This window comes from Heterodontus francisci, unplaced genomic scaffold (genome assembly GCF_036365525.1).
Source record: "Heterodontus francisci isolate sHetFra1 unplaced genomic scaffold, sHetFra1.hap1 HAP1_SCAFFOLD_1261, whole genome shotgun sequence".
NCBI classification, from domain to species: Eukaryota; Metazoa; Chordata; class Chondrichthyes; order Heterodontiformes; family Heterodontidae; genus Heterodontus; species Heterodontus francisci.
The window spans coordinates 10,001-35,000 of NW_027140838.1; the positions used below are offsets into that span (position 1 = coordinate 10,001).

Consider the following 25,000-nt stretch of genomic DNA (forward strand, 5'->3'; position numbering starts at 1 on the left):
GTTCCCCCATGTGCACTGACTCTCCCCGGGGTATGGTTCCCCCATGAGCACTGACTCTCCCCGGGGTATGGTTCCCCCATGTGCACTGACTCTCCCCGGGGTATGGTTCCCCCATGAGCACTGACTCTCCCCGGGGTATGGTTCCCCCATGTGCACTGACTCTCCCCGGGGTATGGTTCCCCCATGAGCACTGACTCTCCCCGGGGTACGGGTCCCCACGGACACTGACTCTCCCCGGGGTACGGGTCCCCCACAGACACCGACTCTCCCCGGGGTACGGGTCCCCCACAGACACCGACTCTCCCCGGGGTACGGGTCTCCCACGGGCACCGACTCTCCCCGGGGTATGGTTCCCCCATGGGCACCGACTCTCCCCGGGGTACGGGTCCCCCACCAACACCGACTCTCCCCGGGGTACGGATCCCCCACAGACACCGACTCTCCCCGGGGTACGGGTCCCCCACGAGCACTGACTCTCCCCGGGGTACGGGTCACCAAAGGTGTTATTTGTTGAAGATTCTCACCGGATGAGCCATAGGCAAAGAATTCGAGGAATGGAATCCGATGGTGGATGGGGGCTCGGTTACACATCTCCACATCACCGTTACAATTAATAAGATCCACAATCTGCTGTATCCAAGTGGTGCCTGTAGAGAGAGAGAGAGAGAGATCAGAGAGAGAGAGAGATCACAGGGAGAGAGAGAGATCAGAGAGAGAGAGATCAGAGAGAGAGAGATCACAGGGAGAGAGAGATCACAGGGAGAGAGAGAGAGAGAGATCACAGGGAGAGAGAGATCACAGGGAGAGAGAGATCAGAGAGAGAGAGAGATCAGAGGGAGAGAGAGATCACAGGAGAGAGAGAGATCACAGGGAGAGAGAGATCAGAGGGAGAGAGAGATCAGAGGGAGAGAGAGATGACAGGGAGAGAGAGATCACAGGGAGAGAGAGATCACAGGGAGAGAGAGAGAGAGAGATCACAGGGAGAGAGAGATCACAGGGAGAGAGAGATCAGAGAGAGAGAGAGATCACAGGGAGAGAGAGATCACAGGAGAGAGAGAGATCACAGGGAGAGAGAGATCAGAGGGAGAGAGAGATCACAGGGAGAGAGAGATCACAGGGAGAGAGAGAGAGAGAGATCACAGGGAGAGAGAGATCAGAGGGAGAGAGAGATCAGAGAGAGAGAGAGATCAGAGGGAGAGAGAGATCACAGGAGAGAGAGAGATCAGAGGGAGAGAGAGATCAGAGGGAGAGAGAGATCACAGGGAGAGAGAGATCACAGGGAGAGAGAGATCACAGGGAGAGAGAGAGAGAGAGATCACAGGGAGAGAGAGATCACAGGGAGAGAGAGAGAGAGAGATCACAGGGAGAGAGAGATCAGAGGGAGAGAGAGATCACAGGAGAGAGAGAGATCACAGGGAGAGAGAGATCAGAGGGAGAGAGAGATCACAGGGAGAGAGAGATCACAGGGAGAGAGAGAGAGAGAGATCACAGGGAGAGAGAGATCACAGGGAGAGAGAGATCAGAGAGAGAGAGAGATCACAGGGAGAGAGAGATCACAGGGAGAGAGAGAGAGAGAGATCACAGGGAGAGAGATCACAGAGAGAGAGATCACAGGAGAGAGAGAGATCACAGGGAGAGAGAGATCAGAGGGAGAGAGAGATCAGAGGGAGAGAGAGATCACAGGGAGAGAGAGAGAGAGAGATCACAGGGAGAGAGATCACAGAGAGAGAGAGATCAGAGGGAGAGAGAGATCACAGGAGAGAGAGAGATCACAGGGAGAGAGAGATCACAGGGAGAGAGAGATCGCAGGGAGAGAGAGATCACAGGGAGAGAGAGATCACAGGGAGAGAGAGATCACAGGGAGAGAGAGATCACAGGGAGAGAGAGATCAGAGAGAGAGATCACAGGAGAGAGAGATCACAGGAGAGAGAGATCACAGGGAGAGAGAGATCAGAGAGAGAGAGATCACAGGGAGAGAGAGATCACAGGGAGAGAGAGATCACAGGGAGAGAGAGATCACAGGGAGAGAGAGATCACAGGGAGAGAGAGATCAGAGAGAGAGAGATCACAGGGAGAGAGAGATCACAGGGAGAGAGAGAGAGAGAGAGAGAGATCACAGGGAGAGAGAGATCACAGGGAGAGAGAGATCAGAGGGAGAGAGAGATCACAGGGAGAGAGAGATCACAGGGAGAGAGAGATCAGAGAGAGAGAGATCACAGGGAGAGAGAGATCACAGGGAGAGAGAGATCACAGGGAGAGAGAGATCAGAGAGAGAGAGATCACAGGGAGAGAGAGATCACAGGGAGAGAGAGAGAGAGAGAGAGAGATCACAGGGAGAGAGAGATCACAGGGAGAGAGAGATCACAGGGAGAGAGAGATCACAGGGAGAGAGAGATCAGAGAGAGAGAGATCACAGGGAGAGAGAGATCACAGGGAGAGAGAGAGAGAGAGAGAGAGATCACAGGGAGAGAGAGAGATCACAGGGAGAGAGAGATCACAGGGAGAGAGAGATCACAGGGAGAGAGAGATCACAGGGAGAGAGAGAGATCACAGGGAGAGAGAGATCACAGGGAGAGAGAGATCACAGGGAGAGAGAGATCAGAGGGAGAGAGAGATCACAGGGAGAGAGAGAGAGAGAGAGATCAGAGGGAGAGAGAGATCACAGGGAGAGAGAGATCACAGGGAGAGAGAGATCACAGGGAGAGAGAGATCAGAGGGAGAGAGAGATCACAGGGAGAGAGAGATCACAGGGAGAGAGAGATCACAGGGAGAGAGAGATCACAGGGAGAGAGAGATCACAGGGAGAGAGAGAGATCACAGGGAGAGAGAGATCACAGGGAGAGAGAGATCACAGGGAGAGAGAGATCAGAGGGAGAGAGAGATCACAGGGAGAGAGAGAGAGAGAGAGATCAGAGGGAGAGAGAGATCACAGGGAGAGAGAGATCACAGGGAGAGAGAGAGATCACAGGGAGAGAGAGAGATCACAGGGAGAGAGAGATCACAGGGAGAGAGAGATCACAGGGAGAGAGAGATCAGAGGGAGAGAGAGATCACAGGGAGAGAGAGAGAGAGAGAGAGAGATCACAGGGAGAGAGAGATCACAGGGAGAGAGAGATCAGAGGGAGAGAGAGATCACAGGGAGAGAGAGAGAGAGAGAGAGAGATCACAGGGAGAGAGAGATCACAGGGAGAGAGAGAGATCGCAGGGAGAGAGAGATCGCAGGGAGAGAGAGATCACAGGGAGAGAGAGATCACAGGGAGAGAGAGATCACAGGGAGAGAGAGATCACAGGGAGAGAGAGATCACAGGGAGAGAGAGATCACAGGGAGAGAGAGATCAGAGAGAGAGATCACAGGGAGAGAGAGATCGCAGGGAGAGAGAGATCACAGGGAGAGAGAGATCACAGGGAGAGAGAGATCACAGGGAGAGAGAGATCACAGGGAGAGAGAGATCAGAGAGAGAGATCACAGGGAGAGAGAGATCGCAGGGAGAGAGAGATCAGAGAGAGAGATCACAGGGAGAGAGAGATCACAGGGAGAGAGAGATCACAGGGAGAGAGAGATCACAGGGAGAGAGAGATCACAGGGAGAGAGAGATCACAGGGAGAGAGAGATCACAGGGAGAGAGAGATCACAGGGAGAGAGAGATCACAGGGAGAGAGAGATCAGAGAGAGAGATCGCAGGGAGAGAGAGATCACAGGGAGAGAGAGATCACAGGGAGAGAGAGATCACAGGGAGAGAGAGATCACAGGGAGAGAGAGATCACAGGGAGAGAGAGATCACAGGGAGAGAGAGATCAGAGAGAGAGATCACAGGGAGAGAGAGATCGCAGGGAGAGAGAGATCACAGGGAGAGAGAGAACACAGGGAGAGAGAGATCAGAGGGAGAGAGAGATCACAGGGAGAGAGAGATCACAGGGAGAGAGAGATCACAGGGAGAGAGAGATCACAGGGAGAGAGAGATCGCAGGGAGAGAGAGATCGCAGGGAGAGAGAGATCGCAGGGAGAGAGAGATCGCAGGGAGAGAGAGATCGCAGGGAGAGAGAGATCGCAGGGAGAGAGAGATCGCAGGGAGAGAGAGATCGCAGGGAGAGAGAGATCGCAGGGGAGAGAGATCGCAGGGGAGAGAGATCACAGGGAGAGAGAGATCACAGGGAGAGAGAGATCACAGGAGAGAGAGATCACAGGGAGAGAGAGATCACAGGGAGAGAGAGATCACAGGGAGAGAGAGATCACAGGGAGAGAGAGATCACAGGGAGAGAGAGATCACAGGGAGAGAGAGATCACAGGGAGAGAGAGATCAGAGGAGAGAGAGAGATCAGAGGAGAGAGAGACATCAGAGGAGAGAGAGAGATCAGAGGAGAGAGAGAGATCAGAGGAGAGAGAGAGATCAGAGGGAGAGAGAGATCAGAGGGAGAGAGAGATCGCGGGGGAGAGAGATCGCGGGGGAGAGAGATCGCGGGGGAGAGAGATCGCGGGGGAGAGAGATCGCGGGGGAGAGAGATCGCGGGGGAGAGAGATCGCGGGGGAGAGAGATCGCGGGGGAGAGAGATCGCGGGGGAGAGAGATCGCGGGGGAGAGAGATCGCGGGGGAGAGAGAGATCACAGGAGAGAGAGAGATCACAGGGAGAGAGAGATCACAGGGAGAGAGAGATCACAGGGAGAGAGAGATCACAGGGAGAGAGAGATCACAGGGAGAGAGAGATCACAGGGAGAGAGAGATCACAGGGAGAGAGAGATCAGAGAGAGAGAGATCACAGGGAGAGAGAGATCACAGGGAGAGAGAGAGAGAGAGAGAGAGATCACAGGGAGAGAGAGAGATCACAGGGAGAGAGAGATCACAGGGAGAGAGAGATCACAGGGAGAGAGAGATCACAGGGAGAGAGAGAGATCACAGGGAGAGAGAGATCACAGGGAGAGAGAGATCACAGGGAGAGAGAGAGCAGAGGGAGAGAGAGATCACAGGGAGAGAGAGAGAGAGAGAGATCAGAGGGAGAGAGAGATCACAGGGAGAGAGAGATCACAGGGAGAGAGAGATCACAGGGAGAGAGAGATCAGAGGGAGAGAGAGATCACAGGGAGAGAGAGATCACAGGGAGAGAGAGATCACAGGGAGAGAGAGATCACAGGGAGAGAGAGATCACAGGGAGAGAGAGAGATCACAGGGAGAGAGAGATCACAGGGAGAGAGAGATCACAGGGAGAGAGAGATCGCAGGGAGAGAGAGATCGCAGGGAGAGAGAGATCGCAGGGAGAGAGAGATCACAGGGAGAGAGAGATCAGAGGGAGAGAGAGATCGCAGGGAGAGAGAGATCGCAGGGAGAGAGAGATCGCAGGGAGAGAGAGATCGCAGGGAGAGAGAGATCAGAGGGAGAGAGAGATCAGAGGGAGAGAGAGATCAGAGGGAGAGAGAGATCAGAGGGAGAGAGAGATCGCGGGGGAGAGAGATCGCGGGGGAGAGAGATCGCGGGGGAGAGAGATCGCGGGGGAGAGAGATCGCGGGGGAGAGAGATCGCGGGGGAGAGAGATCGCGGGGGAGAGAGATCGCGGGGGAGAGGGATCAGAGGGAGAGGGATCTGAGGGAGAGGGATCAGAGGGAGAGGGATCAGAGGGAGAGGGATCGCAGGGAGAGGGATCGCAGGGAGAGGGATCGCAGGGAGAGGGATCGCAGGGAGAGAGATCGCAGGGAGAGAGATCGCAGGGGAGAGAGATCGCAGGGGAGAGAGATCGCAGGGGAGAGAGATCGCAGGGGAGAGAGATCGCAGGGGAGAGAGATCAGAGGGAGAGGGATCAGAGGGAGAGAGATCGCAGGGAGAGGGATCGCAGGGAGAGAGATCGCAGGGAGAGAGATCGCAGGGAGAGAGATCGCAGGGGAGAGAGATCGCAGGGGAGAGAGATCGCAGGGGAGAGAGATCGCAGGGGAGAGAGATCGCAGGGGAGAGAGATCAGAGGGAGAGGGATCAGAGGGAGAGGGATCGCAGGGAGAGGGATCGCAGGGAGAGAGATCGCAGGGAGAGAGATCGCAGGGGAGAGAGATCGCAGGGGAGAGAGATCGCAGGGGAGAGAGATCGCAGGGGAGAGAGATCGCAGGGGAGAGAGATCGCAGGGGAGAGAGATCGCAGGGGGAGAGAGATCGCAGGGAGAGAGAGATCGCAGGGAGAGAGAGATCGCAGGGAGAGAGAGATCGCAGGGAGAGAGAGATCGCAGGGAGAGAGAGATCAGAGGGGGAGAGAGATCAGAGGTGGAGAGAGATCAGAGGGGGAGAGAGATCGCAGGGGGCGGAGAGATCAGGGGGCAGAGAGATCAGGGGGCGGAGAGATCAGGGGGCGGAGAGATCAGAGGGCGGAGAGAGATCACGGGGGGAGGGAGAGATGACAGGGGAGAGAGAGTTCACAGGGGAGAGAGAGTTCACAGGGGAGAGAAATCACAGGGGAGAGAAAGAGATGACAAGGGGAAGATCACAGAGGAGAGAGATGACAGGGGAGAGAGAGATGACAGGGGAGAGAGAGATGACAAGGGAGAGAGAGTTCACAGGGGAGAGAACTCACAGGAGAGAGATGACAGGGGAGAGAGATCCCGGCAGACAAGCTCAAAGAGAGAAACAGAGAACGAGCACGAGAGACAGACAGACAGACACAGCGAGAGAGAGGGACAGAGAGAGAGAGAGAGAGAGGGACAGAGAGAGAGAGAGAGAGAGGGACAGAGAGAGAGAGAGAGAGGGACAGAGAGAGAGAGAGGGGGACAGAGAGAGAGGGACAGAGAGGGACAGAGAGAGAGAGACGGAGAGAGAGAGAGACACACACAGACAGAGAGAGACACACACAGACAGAGAGAGACGGAGACACGGAGAGAGAGAGACACGGAGAGAGAGAGACACGGGGAGAGAGAGAGACGGATAGCGAGAAAGAAACGGAGAGACAGATAGAGAGAAAGAGACAGTGAGAGAGAGAGAGAAAGAGACAGTGAGAGAGAGAGAGAAAGAGACAGCGAGAGAGAGAGAGAGACAGACAGAGAGAGAGAGACAGAGACAGAAAGACACCGCGGGGACTGGGCCCTCCCCCGACACGGTGGGGCTTGGGCCCTCTCCCTGCACCGTGAGGCCTGGGCCCTCTCCCTGCACAGTGGGGCCTGGGCCCGCTCCCTTTACCGTGGGGCCTGGGCCCTCTCCCTGCACCATAAGGCCTTGGCCCTCTCCCTGCACCGTGAGGCCTGGGCCCTCTCCCTGCACCGTGGGGCCAGGGCCCTCTCCCTGCACCACGGGGCCTGGTTCCTCTCCCTGCACCGCGGGGCCTGGGCACTCTCCCTGCACCGTGGGACCCGGGCCCTCTCAATGCACCATGGGGCCAAGGCCCTCTCCCTGCACCATGGGGCCTGGGCCCTCTCCCTGCACCGTGGGGCCAGGGCCCTCTCCCTGCACCACGGGGCCTGGTTCCTCTCCCTGCACCACGGGGCCTGGTTCCTCTCCCTGCACGGTGGTGCCCGGGCACTCTCCCTGCACCGTGGGGCCTGTGCCCTCTCCCTGCACCGTGGGGCCTGTGCCCTCTCCCTGCACCGTGGGGCCTGGGCCCTCTCCCTGCCCCCCGGGGCCTGGGCCCTCTCAATGCACCAGGGGGCCCGGGCCCTCTCAATGCACCAGGGGGCCTGGGCCCTCTCCCTGTGCCGCGGGGCCTGGGCCCTCTCCCTGCCCCCCGGGGCCTGGGCCCCCTCCCTGCACCGCGGGGCCTGGGCCCTCTCAATGCACCAGGGGGCCCGGGCCCTCTCCCTGCACGGTGGGGCCCGGGCCCTCTCCCTGCACCGTGGGGCCCGGGCCCTCTCCCTGCACCGTGGGGCCCGGGCCCTCTTCCTGCACCGTGGGGCCCGGGCCCTGTCCCTGCACCACGGGGCCTGGGCCCTCTCCCTGCACCGTGGGGCCCTGGGCCCTCTCCCTGCACGGTGGGGCCTGGGCCCTATCCCTGTGCCGCGGGGCCTGGGCCCTCTCCCTGCACCGTGGGGCCTGGGCCCTCTCCCTGCCCCCCGGGGCCTGGGCCCTCTCCCTGCACCGTGGGGCCTTGGCCCTCTCCCTCACTCACTCACCTGCTTTAGGATATGTTGCTATGAGAAGGTCTCCCGGTTTCGCCTGGAACTGTTGTACCTGCTGCCAGTTATCAGCCACCCAATCAGGGAAAGCCACACCTTGGACATGTTTTAGCTGCGGCCTCCCAGGTTTAACATCCTCAATCTCAGGGTGATAATTCAGCGCCATCTTCCAAACCTCCTGTAAATGGGGATCCACATGTTAATTCACTTCAAATATCTACTGACCCTCCCTCACAGTGACCGAGAGGCTCCCATCTCCCTCACTCCCCACTGACCCTCACCCAGAGTGACCGAGAGGCTCCCATCTCCCTCACTCCCCACTGACCCTCCCTCACAGTGACCGAGAGGATCCCGTCTCCCTCACTCCCCACTGACCCTCACCCACAGTGACTGAGAGGCTCTCGTCTCCCTCACTCCCCACTGACCCTCACCCACAGTGTCCGAGAGCCTCCCGTCTCCCTCACTCCCCACTGACCCTCCCTCACAGTGACCGAGAGGCTCCCGTCTCCCTCACTCCCCACTGACCCTCACCCACAGTGACCGAGAGGCTCCCGTCTCCCTCATTCCCTCACTGACCCTCACCCACAGTGACCGAGAGGCTCCCATCTCCCTCACTCCCCCCTGACCCTCACCCACAGTGACTGAGAGGCTCTCGTCTCCCTCACTCCCATGCAGTATCCAAGGAAGTTCTGAATTGTCTGTAAACACCTGGCTGGTAATCTATCCGAGCTCCCACATCTCGCTGTGTTAGACTATCCCATATCGGGTCAGATACTGACTCACAAACTTCCAACAGTAAAGGTCCAAACTCCATTGTAGTCGGTATGAGAGAGGGGAAGAGGAAGAGGGAGAGGGAGAGGGAGGGAGGGAGGGAGAGAGGGAGAGAGATGAACTGTTACCTCGCGAGTTGCAGTCAGCGTCTAACTTGGAGTTGTGTGTTTGAAGGAGTGGGTGTGATCTTTAAACCAACTGGCTCCGTTCCAACAGTTAATCTCCACGGGGACTGGCGTTCCTGACCATTGAGTTCATGTTTGTGTCACATGAGCAGTTGGAGAAGGGAAAGTGAGGAGTGTAAGATTACAGATTACCGCTGGACAATTTACTGTCACCGGGGGGGGGTGTACCAGCATCCTTTGCACGGCCAAAAGCGTAAAATTAAAAACTAATGGATACGTACAAGGCCCCCGGGCAGCAGCAAGCCCTGACAGAAAACACATAATGAAGCCCCTGGTTCCTCGGAGCGGGTTGTGGAACTGATCGTGGCAAACAGGGTAGAACGAGGGGATGGAAGAGGTTGTAAAGGCCCCGATCGATCAGCGACGGAAGGCGTGCGGGTAGGCTCGAGAAGCTCCAGGCAGTAGGAGCTAACGTTGGGGTGGGCTTTTACCCCGTGGTTTGGACAAAGAACGCGACATTCGATTGGACATTTTGTATTGAGGGGGCAATGAGGTCCTGTCAATATAACACCCTGAAAGGGGGCACAAAAGATGCAGAAAAAGACATACCCGGGGCTGGGTATCATTTCCCACTATCCCGAAAAATATTTTACATATCCCCTTAATCGTTAGCTAAAGTTTCCCTTTGAGTGTCTGAAATTGCAACTCGTGTACAATTTATTTTGTCGATTCAAGTCACAGAAACAATGACGGCAAGCCTGGCGGTTTTTGCGTGGTGTTTTGCATTGACTGTCTCTGCTTTCAGAATGTTTTCCAAAAAAAAATGTGATGCCCGCCACAGTCGGCAAGCTTCAGGCATGCAGACAGCACTGCAACCGTGCAGCCGTTGAGCGGTAGAAAAGGGGACGGAATGCTCGCCGTTATCTCCTCTCTTTATTCGTTTACTCCCTTAACCCCGTTTTCAATTCGCGATGCTTGCTACTTCACCTCAATTCGAGGAACAGTCCCTGAGACATGTCTGTAATTTAACCATCTCCAGCTGCTTCATCAATGACCTTCCTTCAATCAGAAGGTCAGAAGTGGGGATGTTCCCTGATGATTGCACAATGTTCGGCACCATTCGTGACTCCTCAGATACTGAAGCAGTCCGTGTAGAAATGCAGCAAGACCTGGACAATATCCAGGCTTGGGCTGATAAGTGGCAAGTAACATTAGCGCCACACGAGAGCCAGGCAATGACCATCTCCAACAAGAGAGAATCTAACCATCTCCCCTTGATATTCAATGGCATTACCATCGCTGAATCCCCCACTATCAACATCCTGGGGGTTACCATTGACCAGAAACTGAACTGGACCAGCCATATAAATACCGTGGCTACAAGAGCAGGTCAGAGGCTGGGAATTCTGCAGTGAGTAACTCACCTCCTGACTCCCCAAAGCCTGTCCACCATCTACAAGGCACAAGTCAGGAGTGTGATGGAATACTCTCCACTTGCCTGGATGGGTGCAGCTCCAACAACACTCAGGAAGCTCGACACCATCCAGGACAAAGCAGCCTGCTTGATTGGCACCCCATCCACAAACATTCACTCCCTCCACCACCGACGCACAGTGACAGCAGTGTGTACCATCTACAAGATGCACTGCAGCAACGCACCAAGGCTCCTTCGACAGCGCCGCCCAAACCCGCGACCTCTACCAACTAGAAGGACAAGGGCAGCAAATACATGGGAACACCACCACCTGCAAGTTCCCCTCCAAGTCACACACCATCCTGATTTGGAACTATATCGGCCGTTCCTTCACTGTCGCTGGGTCAAAATCCTGGAACTCCCTTCCTCACCGTGCTGTGGGTGTACCGACCCCACACCTTCTCAAGGGGCAATGAGGGATGGGGACAGTGGAGAGGGAGCTTTACTTTCCCTCTACACTGTCCCCCATCAAACACTCCCAGGACAGGTACAGTACGGGGGTTAGATACAGAGTAAAGCTCCCTCTACACTGTCCCCCATCAAACACTCCCAGGACAGGTACAGCACTGGGGTTAGATACAGAGTAAAGCTCCCTCTACACTGTCCCCATCAAACACTCCCAGGACAGGTACAGTACGGGGGTTAGATACAGAGTAAAGCTCCCTCTACACTGTCCCCATCAAACACTCCCAGGACAGGTACAGTACGGGGGTTAGATACAGAGTAAAGCTCCCTCTACACTGTCCCCATCAAACACTCCCAGGACAGGTACAGTACGGGGGTTAGATACAGAGTAAAGCTCCCTCTACACTGTCCCCCATCAAACACTCCCAGGACAGGTACAGCACTGGGGTTAGATACAGAGTAAAGCTCCCTCTACACTGTCCCCATCAAACACTCCCAGGACAGGTACAGTACGGGGGTTAGATACAGAGTAAAGCTCCCTCTACACTGTCCCCATCAAACACTCCCAGGACAGGTACAGTACGGGGGGTTAGCTACCGAGTAAAGCTACCTCTACACTGTCCCCATCAAACACTCCCAGGACAGGTACAGTACGGGGGTTAGATACAGAGTAAAGCTCCCTCTACACTGTCCCCCATCAAACACTCCCAGGACAGGTACAGCACTGGGATTGGCTGCCCACTGATTTGGGAGCCTGAGTGTTGAGAGCCTCAACGAGGTGCAGCTGAGAGTGCTGGTGGCAGTTGGAGGTTGCAGAGGTGGAGAGAGGAGCTGCACTGAGCAAGGGAGAGCAGCTACTAACAAGCAGAGGAAAACTCCAACAACAGTCTCCATTAAAGAGAAGAAAGGGACATTTTGTGGAAACAAGGCTTTGTCTGGAGGTGGGTGCTGAACACCAGTAATTTACTTTGGACTGTTGGGGGAGGAACAAGTGGCTGGAACAACAAGGGGTGGGGCTGCCAATTCAACAGGAGTCTGTGCTGCTGCAAAAGCACACAGGAAAGCTCCCTCCCCACCCCAATTGCCAAGCCTGGGTCAGCTGAAGCTGCCCAGCTAAACAGACGGGAGGGGATAGATAGTGCCTGGGCAGCTTCAGCTGACCCAGGTGAAGACGACTCCCCCAACCAGAAGACCGGAAGACCAACTTCAAAGACTGTTTTAAGTGTACTGTGAGCACCACCTCCAGAAAGCAAGTCATCCCTTCCAGCCTGCCTTTGCCTCTCCTCTATTACCTCAGCCTCTCCACTAACCTGTTGTTTGTTTGTTTGTCTTTTCAAATTTTTCTGTGAATCTGTTATTTAGTGTGCAAGTCCACAATTTGGGGTGGGTTTAGCTCTTAGACCCATGGCAAGCCCTTCATCACCGGTGGCGGGGCCCTCTACTACCTACGCAGCTGCAGCTTCTGTGGCTGCCCACGTGGCCCCGTCACCCTTTAAATTACTAACATGCAGCCATGGGGTGAAGAGCTATCCCCACCCCAACATGTCTATTGAGGCCTGCGTTAAGGCAATGGCCGTGGTTGTCGGCCCCTCGGCCATTGTTGCGGCCTCAAAGATGTATGGGAAGGCTGTGTTCTTTTTGAAGACCGAGCGGGCGGTGTCCCTGGCCCTGAGTAAAGGGCTCACTGTGGGGGGGACCTTCCTGCCAGTGGACCCTCTGGGGGCCACTGCGCATCGGATAATGTTGTCCAACGTCCCACCCTTCATTCCCAGTGAGCTCCTCCTCCCCCACCTGCACCATCTGGGGGAGGTGAGGTCGGGGATCACCCCAGTCCGGCTTGGTCTTCGGGAGCACAGCCTCCAACATGTCTACTCCTTCCGCCGCCAGTTATTTATGCAGCTGGCGCGGGAGGAGGACACGGAGGGCCAATTTAATGTGGAGTTCCAGGGGACGGCCTACCGCGTCTTCTGGACCTCGGATGGGGCGCGGTGCCACGTCTGCAAGGGGGTGGGGCATGTTCGTAAGAACTGCCCCAACCTCCCGGCCGCCAGCTCCACCTCGGCGGCCCAGAGTGGTTCCACAGCACCTCCTCCCACTCCCCCCGCACATCCAACAGACACCGCTCAGTCGGTTCCGGAGGCTGTGGTTTTCACAGCCTCTGGCGGGGAGGGGAGCGTCCGTCCGAGTGGAAGGAAGACGCGGGGAAAAAAGAGACATCGTGAGGCGCGTCCCCTGGACACTTTGACTCAACCCGAGCCTGAGCTCAGCCCAAAGCCCATTCCCATGGAATCCACCTGTCCCAGGGCTGGGCTCAGGCCCAGGGTGACTAAAAAGGGAAAAAAGGGTGCGGAGGCGGAGGCCTCTGATGACATGGAGGTCTCTGAGTCTCCGCGCCCAAGTGCGAAAAAGAGGAGAAGGCACCCCTCCACAGAAATAACACAGGGCCCTGAGCTGCAGGGCCCATCTGTTGGAGGGGAGCTGCCTCCTGTTTCTGGTCCTCAGGTGCCCCCTACCGCCACCACCAAGGCTACAAAGTCCGGGCAGGAGCTCCCTATTCCTCAGGATGGAGGGGAGGGGATGGCCCCGGTATGTATGGCCCCTCCTGAAGGAGTAAGTGGGGCCCTGCTTGTGGTGGGGGAGCCTGGGGAAGCCGCCCATTCCGCCACTGCTACTGGGTCGGGTGCCCTGAATGAAGGGGAGGGCGAGGCCCCAGAGGGTCAGCCCTCCCAGCCGGAGTCCACCACCAACCAGGAGACACCCGACCCAGTTATAACTGAGAATGCTGCCCCATCTGCTGGGCCTGTGGGTGCTGGCGGAGCGGGAGATAGCCTCCTCTCGCCGCCTCCAGTCTCGGCTCCGGCTGGTTTCCCGGAGTCCGGAACTTCTGTCTCCCCTGGACCACTCATTGGCCTGGGGATGGAGGTGGAGGGGGGTCCTGAACCGCTGGTGCCTACAGGCTCCAGTTTCACAATAGAACCCAGAGAGGACTCCTCCGCCATCGATCCTGGGGGTGGGATCGTGACGGAGGCGGGACCAGCTGGCGCGGCCGGGACGTCCGCCCCACAGTGTGTGGTGGATGTGTCGGCCGCTGGCGGTGACGACCCGGAGGAGGATGGGGATTCGGTGCGGGGCACGGAGGATGATCTTGATTCCATCGCCAGTGAGGTGGTGGAGTCCCTCGTGCCTCCCACCGAATCTCCTCTCATCCCCACGGCGGAACTCCGGGATTTCCTCGCGGCTTGCAGGGGTTGCCGCAATAAAGTTCAGCTGGCCCTCGACCGTTGGTCGAATCTGGCGCTGATCATCCAGTCCGTCCGTGCCGCCCTTAAGATAGTGGGCAAGACTCACATCTGCGTCTTCTGTCAGGAGTACGCGAAGGGGTCGACCAAGAGGCGGGAAGCCGAGATCGGGCGCCTTGAGAGGGAGGTGCTCGACTTGGAGTCCCGCCTCGGTCATGCCGTCGTGGACCCGGCCCTGTGGCAGGCGTACAAAGAGAAGAAGGGCGCGCTGAGGAACCTGCAGCTCATAGGGTCCCGAGGCGCGTACGTGAGGTCGCGGATCCAGATCCTGGAAGATTTGGACCGCGCCTCTCCCTTCTTCTACTCGCTGGAAAAATGGCGGGGGGTCCGTAAGCAGCTCGTCGAGCTGCTGGCCGACGACGGATCCTCCATCACGGATCCGGAGGGAATGGGCCTCCTGGTCCGGACGTATTACAGTGCGTCGTTCTCTCCGGATCCGTCCAGCGAGGATGCGCGCAGAGTTTTGTGGGAGGACCTGCCGCAGGTCAGCCCGGAGGGCGCCGAAGGATTGGAGGCTCCGCTCACGTTGGCGGAGCTGACTGGCGCCCTCCACCAGCTCTCGAGGGGCAAATCCCCAGGGCTGGATGGGTTGACCGTGGAGTTCCTCAGGGCGTTCTGGGACGTCCTGGGGGACGATTACGCGCGGGTCCTGGGGGAAAGCCTGGCGACCGGGGAGATGCCCCTCTCGTGGCGCAGGGCGGTCATCGTCCTGCTGCCGAAGAGGGGCGATCTCCGCCTGCTTAAAAACTGGCGTCCAGTCTCCCTCCTCAGCACGGATTATAAGATCTTTGCCCGGGCTATGTCTACCCGCCTGGGCTCCGTGCTGGCCCACATGATCCACCCCAACCAGTCCTACATGGTCCCGGGCCGGTCCATCCAGGACAACATCCACCTGGTCCGGGACCTGATCCATCTTTCCCAGAGGACTGGTCAGTCGGTCGCCTTTCTCTCCCTCGATCAGGAGAAGGCGTTCGACAGGGTGGATCACGATTACCTTTTCGGGACTCTGCGCGCTTTCGGGACTCGGGCCGCATTTCGTGGCCCGGGTCCGACTTTTATACGCCGCCGCAGAGTGTCTAGTCAAAGTTAACGGGTCCTTGACGGCGCCCCTTCGATTTGGGAGAGGAGTGCGTCAGGGGTGCCCCATGTCCGGCCAATTGTATACCATCTGCGTGGAGCCCTTCCTGTGCCTGCTTCGCAGGAGGTTGACGGGATTGGCTCTGTGCGAGCCGGCCATGCGGGTCGTCCTCTCGGCTTACGCCGACGACGTGCTCCTCGCAATCACAGATCCCGTTGACTTGCGGAGGATGCACGACTGCCAGCAGACCTTTTCTGCCGCGTCCTCCGCGAGGATCAATTGGGAGAAATGTTCCGGACTCCTGGTTGGTCAATGGCGGGTGGACTCCCTGCCGGAGGAGATGACACCTTTTGCGTGGAGCACCACGCACCTCCTCTATCTGGGAGTCCACCTTAGCCCCGCTGAGGAAGCCTGGCCGGCAAACTGGCAGGAGTTGGAGGCGAAAGTCACCGCTCGGCTGGGGCGCTGGACAGGACTGCTCCGAGTGCTTTCCTACAGGGGCCGAGCGTTGGTCATAAACCAACTGGTGGCCTCCATGCTGTGGTACCGGTTGGTCACTTTGGCCCCGCCCCCTGTATTTGCCACCAAGATCCAGAAGAAACTCGTCGATTTCTTCTGGGGCAAGAGGAAACACTGGGTCTCTGCCGCGGTCCTGAGTCTCCCGATCGAGGAGGGCGGTCAGTCGCTGGTGTGCGTCCGCACCCAGGCTGCGACTCTCCGCCTTCGGACCCTGCAGAGATACCTGTACGTCGAGCGTCCTCCCAGATGGTGTGCGCTGGCGACGTATTTTTTCCGCCAGTGTCACTGCCTTCAAGACGACACGCAGCTCCCGGTGGAGTCCGTTAGCCGCGCCTCTCTGAGGGAGTTGCCTGTCTTTTACCGGGATCTTTTCCGAGTCTGGAACATGGTCGCCTCCAGTCAGGGCGCTCCCCCGCCGGCGGAGGAGAGCGCCTCGGCTGTCCGGGTGGCCGACTCCGGGGACGGTCCGGCGGGCGGAGGAGTAGCCGAAACCCCCGGGACGCCCCTCACTGCGGGTGGCGAGGGGGCTCGGGAGTGCGGAGCGATCCCAGCCGAGCCGACCCCCGCTCGGCCGGAACTGCTCATTGGACCCAGGCCCCGAAACCCTCCTCGGGAGCCGGTCCCGCACAACCCGAGCCGCCTCTCGGAAATGCCCTCCGTGCCATTCCAATCGGCGCGGAGGGGTTTCCTGTACGGGCTGCTCCTGCACACTCTCCACTTCCTCGCCCTCGTCAGCCGGCCGGACACGCCCTGGCGGTCCGCGTTGCCATCTGGCGGCGAGGGGAAACCCCGATCGAGGTCTCTCTACGCGGGAGTCTTCCCCCTTTACATCGGGGACCTGGGGTGGAGGGTGCTGCACAGAGCAGTCCCGTGCAATAGGCTTTTAAGTAGGTTCACGGACTCCCAGGCCAGCTGTACTTTCTGCGGCCTGGACGAGTCCGTGTTCCACATTTATACGGAGTGTGCGAGGTTGCAGCCCCTACTTGAGTATCTGAAGGGGCTGCTCCTCAAATTCTGGCTGCACTTCAGTCCCACGCTCCTGATCTTTGGGCACCCGGTGCGGAGGGGCTCGGGCCGGGAGGAGGATCTCCTCGTCGGTCTGCTCCTGGGCCTGGCCAAGGTGGCAATTCACAGGTCCAGGTTGCGGGCCGTCGGGGGTTCCGTCCTCCCCGACTGCCTGCCCCTCTTCCGCGGTTAGGTTCGCACCCGGGTGTCCCTGGAGAAGGAGCATGCGGTGTCCGACGGAACGCTTGAGGCCTTCCGCGACCGGTGGGCACCGCAGGGACTGGAGTGCATCGTCGACGCCGAGAATGGCATTTTAATTTGAGTTTTTTTGTTTATTTATCTGGTTAAAAAAAAAAAACTGGGATTGGCTGCTCTCTGATTTGGGAGCCTGAGTGCATCAACAAGGTGCAGCTGACTGTGGCTGTGTGTGGAGGCTGCAGGCTGTGTGACTGCTGCGAGAGGGAGACTCAAACTGAAACAAAAGTTTGTTCCAAATTTCAACAAAGGAAGGAAGTCGGAGAACTGGAAGAACTGGAAGCTCTTTTTGTGAGTTTGCTTGGTACTGAAAGTCTTTTTCATTGATTGTTGGGGGTGGGGAAAGAAGAGACCTGAAGACCTTGGGTGGGGCTGTATTGTTCAATAGGGAGCTCCTGTGTTTAACATCTTTGGATAGGGGAGCTCCCTCCCCACCCCAACTATTAAGCCTGGAACAGCTGGAGCTGCCCAGGTGAAGAGACTTATTATCTGAACATCGAAGGAGGCGTGTGCCTGGGCAGCTTACAGCTGACCCAGGTGAAGACATCACCCCACCCCACCCTCCCAACTGGAAGACCAGCTACAAGACTTGTGCAATACTAACAAAGACTGATTCCTCTTGGCCTTCCTCTCCCTCAGCCTCTTCCCCTGTGCTACATCCTTTAAGTGTTGCATTTTTGATTTATTGTATTTGCTCTTTTCTTTTTTTTTTGCGCTCAACAAAGTGCCTGTAACTCTTCCACCCCGTGACTTCTCAGTCCTCTCCGGTGGCGGGGCCCTCCTATGCTGCAGCAGCTGCGACAGCTGCTCCTGTGGCCCCGTCACCATTTAAAATCTTAACATCAAAGCATGGGGTGAAGAGTTACACCCATCCTAATATGACTATTGAGGCTTGTGTTAAGGCAATGGCCGTGGTTGTCGGCCCCTCGGCCATTGTTGCAGCCTCAAAGATGTATGGGAAGGCTGTGTTCTTCCTGAAGACCGAGCGGGCTGTGTCCCTCGCCCTAAGTACGGGGCTCACAGTGGGTGGGATTTTCCTGCCAGTGGACCCTCTGGGGGCCACTGCGCATCGGGTAACCTTGTCGAACGTCCCACCCTTCATTCCTGATGAGCTCCTCCTCCCCCGCCTGCACCATCTGGGGGAGGTGAGGTCGGGGATCACCCCAGTCCCGCTCGGTCTTCGGGAGCACAGCCTCCGACATGTCTACTCCTTCCGCCGCCAGCTATTCATGCAGCTGGCGCGGGAGGAGGTCTTGGAGGGCCACTTCGGTATAGAGTTTCAGGGGACGGCCTACCGCGTCTTCTGGACCTCGGATGGGGCGCGGTGCCACGTCTGCCAGGGGGTGGGGCATGTTCGTAAGAACTGCCCCAACCTCCCGGCCGCCAGTCCCCTCGGCAGCCCAGGGTGGTTCCACAGCACCTCCTCCCACTCCCCCAACACATCCAACAGACACCGCTCAGTTGGTTCCGGAGGCTGTGGTTTTCACAGCCTCCGGCGGGGAGGGGAGTGCCCGTCCGAGTGGAAGGAAGACGCGGAGGAAAAAGAAACATCAAGAGGCACAGCCCCTGGACACATTAACACAAAAAGAAGGAGGGTGCGGAGGCCTCCAATGACATGGAGGTCTCTGAGCCTCTGCGCCCCAGTGCGAAAAGGAGGAGAAGGCACCCCTCCACAGAGGTAACGAGAGGCCCTGAGGCGCAGGGCCTATCTGTTGGAGGGGAGCTGTCTCCTGTTTCGGGTCCCCAGGTTCCCCCTACCGCCACCGCCAAGGCTGCAAAGTCCGGGCAGGAGCACTCTATTCCTCAGGATGGAGAGGAGGGGAAGGCCCCAGTACATGAGGCCCCTCCTAAAGGAGTAAGTGGGGCCCTGCTTGTGGTGGGGGAGCCTGGGGACGCCGCCCATTCCGCCACTGCTACTGGGTCGGGTGCCCGAAATGAAGGGGAGGGAGACGCCCCATAGTGTCAGCCCTCCCAGCCGGAGTCCACCACCAACCAAGAGACACCCGACCCGGTTATAACTGAGAATGCAGCCCCATCTGCTGGGCCTGTGGGTGCTGGGGGAGCAGAAGATGGCCTCCTCTCTCCGACTCCGGTCTCGGCTCCAGCTGGATTTCCGGAGTCAGGAACTTCTGTCTCCCCTGGACCACTCATTGGCCTGGGGACGGAGGTGGAGGGGGGTCCTGAACTGCTGGCGCCCACAGGCTCCAGTTTCACAGTAGAACCCAGAGAGGACTCCTCAGCCATCGATCCTGTACACTGACTGGTGTCTCTCAGTCCCTCTCTCTCAGGGTGAAATCTGTACACTGACTGGTGTCTCTCAGTCTCTCTCTCTCAGGGTGATATCTGTACACTGACTGGTGTCTCTCAGTCCCCTCTCTCTCAGGGAGATATCTGTACACTGACTGGTGTCTCTCAGGGTGATATCTGTACACTGACTGGTGTCTCTCAGTCCCCTCTCTCTCAGGGTGATATCTGTACACTGACTGGTGTCTCTCAGTCCCTCTCTCTCAGTGTGATATCTGTACACTGACTGGTGTCTCTCAGTCCCCTCTCTCTCAGGGTGATATCTGTTTACTGACTGGTGTCTCTCAGTCCCTCTCTCTCAGGGTGATATCTGTACACTGACTGGTGTCTCTCAGTACTCTCTCTCTCAGGGTGATATCTGTACACTGACTGGTGTCTCTCAGTCCCCTCTCTCTCAGGGTGATATCTGTACACTGACTGGTGTCTCTCAGTCCCCTCTCTCTCAGGGTGATATCTGTACACTGACTGGTGTCTCTCAGTCCCTCTCTCTCAGGGTGATATCTGTACACTGACTGGTGTCTCTCAGTCCCCTCTCTCTCAGGGTGATATCTGTTTACTGACTGGTGTCTCTCAGTCCCTCTCTCTCAGGGTGATATCTGTACACTGACTGGTGTCTCTCAGTCCTCTCTCTCTCAGGGTGATATCTGTACACTGACTGGTGTCTCTCAGTCCCCTCTCTCTCAGTGTGATATCTGTACACTGACTGGTGTCTCTCAGTCCCCTCTCTCTCAGGGTGATATCTGTACACTGACTGGTGTCTCTCAGTCCCCTCTCTCTCAGGGTGATATCTGTTTACTGACTGGTGTCTCTCAGTCCCTCTCTCTCAGGGTGATATCTGTACACTGACTGGTGTCTCTCAGTCCTCTCTCTCTCAGGGTGATATCTGTACACTGACTGGTGTCTCTCAGTCCCCTCTCTCTCAGTGTGATATCTGTACACTGACTGGTGTCTCTCAGTCCCCTCTCTCTCAGGGTGAAATCTGTACACTGACTGGTGTCTCTCAGTCCCTCTCTCTCAGGGTGATATCTGTACACTGACTGGTGTCTCTCAGTCCCCTCTCTCTCAGGGAGATATCTGTACACTGACTGGTGTCTCTCAGGGTGATATCTGTACACTGACTGGTGTCTCTCAGTCCCTCTCTCTCAGGGTGATATCTGTACACTGACTGGTGTCTCTCAGTCCCCTCTCTCTCAGGGTGATATCTGTACACTGACTGGTGTCTCTCAGTCCCTCTCTCTCAGGGTGATATCTGTACACTGACTGGTGTCTCTCAGTCCCTCTCTCTCAGGGAGATATCTGCACACTGACTGGTGTCTCTCAGTCCCCTCTCTCTCAGGGTGAAATCTGTACACTGACTGATGTCTCTCAGTCCCCTCTCTCTCAGGGTGATATCTGTACACTGACTGGTGTCTCTCAGTCCCTCTCTCTCAGGGTGATATCTGTACACTGACTGGTGTCTCTCAGTCCCCTCTCTCTCAGGGTGATATCTGTACACTGACTGGTGTCTCTCAGTCTCTCTCTCTCAGGGTGATATCTGTACACTGACTGGTGTCTCTCAGTCCCTCTCTCTCAGGGTGATATCTGTACACTGACTGGTGTCTCTCAGTCCCCTCTCTCTCAGGGTGATATCTGTACACTGACTGGTGTCTCTCAGTCCCCTCTCTCTCAGGGTGATATCTGTACACTGACTGGTGTCTCTCAGTCCCCTCTCTCTCAGGGTGATATCTGTACACTGACTGGTGTCTCTCAGTCCCTCTCTCTCAGGGTGATATCTGTACACTGACTGGTGTCTCTCAGTCCCTCTCTCTCAGGGTGATATCTGTACACTGACTGGTGTCTCTCAGTCCCTCTCTCTCAGGGAGATATCTGTACACTGACTGGTGTCTCTCAGTCTCTCTCTCTCAGGGTGATATCTGTACACTGACTGGTGTCTCTCAGTCCCTCTCTCTGAGGGTGATATCTGTACACTGACTGGTGTCTCTCAGTCCCCTCTCTCTCAGGGTGATATCTGTACACTGACTGGTGTCTCTCAGTCCCTCTCTCTCAGGGTGATATCTGTACACAGACTGGTGTCTCTCAGTCCCTCTCTCTCAGGGAGATATCTGTACACTGACTGGTGTCTCTCAGTCTCTCTCTCTCAGGGTGATATCTGTACACTGACTGGTGTCTCTCAGTCCCTCTCTCTGAGGGTGATATCTGTACACTGACTGGTGTCTCTCAGTCCCCTCTATCTCAGGGTGATATCTGTACACTGACTGGTGTCTCTCAGTCCCTCTCTCTCAGGGTGATATCTGTACACTGACTGGTGTCTCTCAGTCCCTCTCTCTCAGGGTGATATCTGTACACTGACTGGTGTCTCTCAGTCCCTCTATCTCAGGGTGATATCTGTACACTGACTGGTGTCTCTCAGTCCCCTCTCTCTCAGGGTGATATCTGTACACTGACTGGTGTCTCTCAGTCCCTCTCTCTCAGGGTGATATCTGTACACTGACTGGTGTCTCTCAGTCCCTCTCTCTCAGGGTGATATCTGTACACTGACTGGTGTCTCTCAGTCCCTCTCTCAGGGTGATATCTGTACACTGACTGGTGTCTCTCAGTCCCCTCTCTCTCAGGGTGATATCTGTACACTGACTGGTGTCTCTCAGTCCCCTCTCTCTCAGGGTGATATCTGTACACTGACTGGTGTCTCTCAGTCCCTCTCTCTCTCAGGGTGATATCTGTACACTGACTGGTGTCTCTCAGTCCCTCTCTCTCAGGGTGATATCTGTACACTGACTGGTGTCTCTCAGTCCCTCTCTCTCAGGGTGATATCTATACACTGACTGGTGTCTCTCAGTCCCCTCTCTCTCAGGGTGATATCTGTACACTGACTGGTGTCTCTCAGTCCCTCTCTCTCAGTGTGATATCTGTACACTCACTGGTGTCTCTCAGTCCCCTCTCTCAGGGTGATATCTGTACACTGACTGGTGTCTCTCAGTCCCTCTCTCTCAGGGTGATATCTATACACTGACTGGTGTCTCTCAGTCTCTCTCTCTCAGGGTGATATCTGTACACTGACTGGTGTCTCTCAGTCCCCTCTCTCTCAGGGTGATATCTGTACACTGACTGGTGTCTCTCAGTCCCTCTCTCTCAGGGTGATATCTGTACACTGACTGGTGTCTCTCAGTCTCTCTCTCTCAGGGTGATATCTGTGCACTGACTGGTGTCTCTCAGTTCCTCTCTCTCAGGGTGATATCTGTACACTGACTGGTGTCTCTCAGTCCCTCTCTCTCAGGGTGATATCTGTACACTGACTGGTGTCTCTCAGTCCTCTCTCTCTCAGGGTGATATCTGTACACTGACTGGTGTCTCTCAGTCCCTCTCTCTCAGGGTGATATCTGTACACTGACTGGTGTCTCTCAGTCCCCTCTCTCTCAGGGTGATATCTGTACACTGACTGGTGTCTCTCAGTCCCTCTCTCTCAGGGTGATATCTGTACACTGACTGGTGTCTCTCAGTCCCTCTATCTCAGGGTGATATCTGTACACTGACTGGTGTCTCTCAGTCCCTCTCTCAGGGTGATATCTGTACACTGACTGGTGTCTCTCAGTCCCCTCTCTCTCAGGGTGATATCTGTACACTGACTGGTGTCTCTCAGTCCCTCTCTCTCAGGGTGATATCTGTACACTGACTGGTGTCTCTCAGTCCCTCTCTCTCAGGGTGATATCTGTACACTGACTGGTGTCTCTCAGTCCCCTCTCTCTCAGGGTGATATCTGTACACTGACTGGTGTCTCTCAGTCCCCTCTCTCTCAGGGTGATATCTGTACACTGACTGGTGTCTCTCAGTCCCTCTCTCTCTCAGGGTGATATCTGTACACTGACTGGTGTCTCTCAGTCCCCTCTCTCTCAGGGTGATATCTGTACACTGACTGGTGTCTCTCAGTCCCCTCTCTCTCAGGGTGATATCTGTACACTGACTGGTGTCTCTCAGTCCCTCTCTCTCAGGGTGATATCTGTACACTGACTGGTGTCTCTCAGTCCCTCTCTCTCAGGGTGATATCTATACACTGACTGGTGTCTCTCAGTCCCCTCTCTCTCAGGGTGATATCTGTACACTGACTGGTGTCTCTCAGTCCCCTCTCTCAGGGTGATATCTGTACACTGACTGGTGTCTCTCAGTCCCTCTCTCTCAGGGTGATATCTATACACTGACTGGTGTCTCTCAGTCTCTCTCTCTCAGGGTGATATCTGTACACTGACTGGTGTCTCTCAGTCCCCTCTCTCTCAGGGTGATATCTGTACACTGACTGGTGTCTCTCAGTCCCTCTCTCTCAGGGTGATATCTGTACACTGACTGGTGTCTCTCAGTCTCTCTCTCTCAGGATGATATCTGTACACTGACTGGTGTCTCTCAGTCTCTCTCTCTCAGGATGATATCTGTACACTGACTGGTGTGTCTCAGTTGACCCCGAGGGCTGTTTCAGTGATTGACCAGACCTGATGTGAAATAATTTGTCTTCAAGACTTTGTCTGATGGTTAAAGAGGTTTAATTCTGATTTTTCCGTGCTGTTTTCTGATTCAGATTTGTTACAGAACTTCACGAAACTTCAGTGAACTTTCTGCCATCTCTCTCTCGTAATGTTCATCGAAAGCTTCATTCTGAGCGACGGTAAAATGATTTTTCCAGTCTCCAACCTCACCTGGGAAAGTGAGAGAGAGACAGAGTGAGAGAGAGACAGAGTGAGAGAGAGACAGAGTGAGAGAGAGACAGAGTGAGAGAGAGACAGAGTGAGAGAGAGACAGAGTGAGAGAGAGACAGAGACAAAGAGCGAGAGAGAGAGACAGAGAGAGCGAGAGAGAGAGACAGAGAGAGGCAGAGAGAGAGCGAGAGAGGCAGAGAGAGAGCGAGAGAGGCAGAGAGAGAGCGAGAGCGACAGAGAGACAGTGAGCGAGAGTGATAGAGAGTGTGTGAGAGAGACAGATAGAGACAGTGACAGAGAGAAAGAGAGACAATGTAAGTACAGTTAAAGAGGTAGATGCCTGTGGAACTAACCTCATCCCCTCCCTTCCCCTCGCCCTGTATCTAAGGAGCCTTGGTGCATTGCTGCAGTGCATCTTGTAGATGGTACACACTGCTGTCACTGTGTGTCGGTGGTGGAGGGAGTGAATGTTTGTGGATGGGGTGCCAATCAAGCAGGCTGCTTTGTCCTGGATGGTGTCGAGCTTCCTGAGTGTTGTTGGAGCTGCACCCATCCAGGCAAGTGGAGAGTATTCCATCACACTCCTGACTTGTGCCTTGTAGATGGTGGACAGGCTTTGGGGAGTCAGGAGGTGAGTTACTCACCACAGAATTCCCAGCCTCTGACCTGCTCTTGTAGTCACAGTATTTATATGGCTACTCCAGTTCAGTTTCTGGTCAATGGTAACCCCCAGGATGTTGATAGTGGGGGATTCAGCGATGGTAATGCCATTGAATGTCAAGGGGAGATGGTTAGATTCTCTCTTGTTGGAGATGGTCATTGCCTGGTACTTGTGCGGCACGAATGCCCACCTCCCCTTTTCCCTGTAAATTTTCCCCCTTTCCAGTATTTCTCCGATTTCCCCCTTTTGAAAGTCACTATTGAATCTCCTTCCTCCTCCCTTTCAGGCAGCTTGTTACTCCACACCTCCCTGTATTAAACTGTATTTGCCCCCTGCCTGCCCATTCCACCA

General features: G+C 56.2%; 2 protein-coding genes across 5 annotated transcripts in view; both read right to left on the minus strand.

The window, feature by feature from the left end:
- LOC137361245 (sulfotransferase 1C2-like) overlaps positions 1–9,154 on the minus strand; it is a 17,716-nt gene extending 8,562 nt beyond the window's left edge. Inside the window, exons 1-3 of one of the 4 annotated variants that reach the window (XM_068026148.1) lie at positions 8,971–9,154; positions 8,069–8,249; positions 525–647 (exon numbers count right to left, since the gene is read on the minus strand). In XM_068026148.1, the coding sequence (XP_067882249.1) occupies positions 525–647; positions 8,069–8,237 (292 nt within the window). In that variant the 5' untranslated portion in view covers positions 8,238–8,249; positions 8,971–9,154. Of the gene's footprint in view, positions 1–524; positions 648–8,068; positions 8,250–8,779; positions 8,802–8,850; positions 8,934–8,970 lie in introns of those variants that run through there. The other 3 variants (XM_068026149.1, XM_068026150.1, XM_068026151.1) reach the window with 3 other exon arrangements.
- A 14,658-nt stretch (positions 9,155–23,812) lies between these two features.
- Positions 23,813–25,000, minus strand: part of LOC137361244 (sulfotransferase 1C2-like) — a 17,320-nt gene continuing 16,132 nt past the window's right edge. The window contains 1 exon segment of the mRNA XM_068026147.1: positions 23,813–23,988. Within this exon segment, the coding sequence (XP_067882248.1) occupies positions 23,876–23,988 (113 nt within the window). The 3' untranslated portion in view covers positions 23,813–23,875.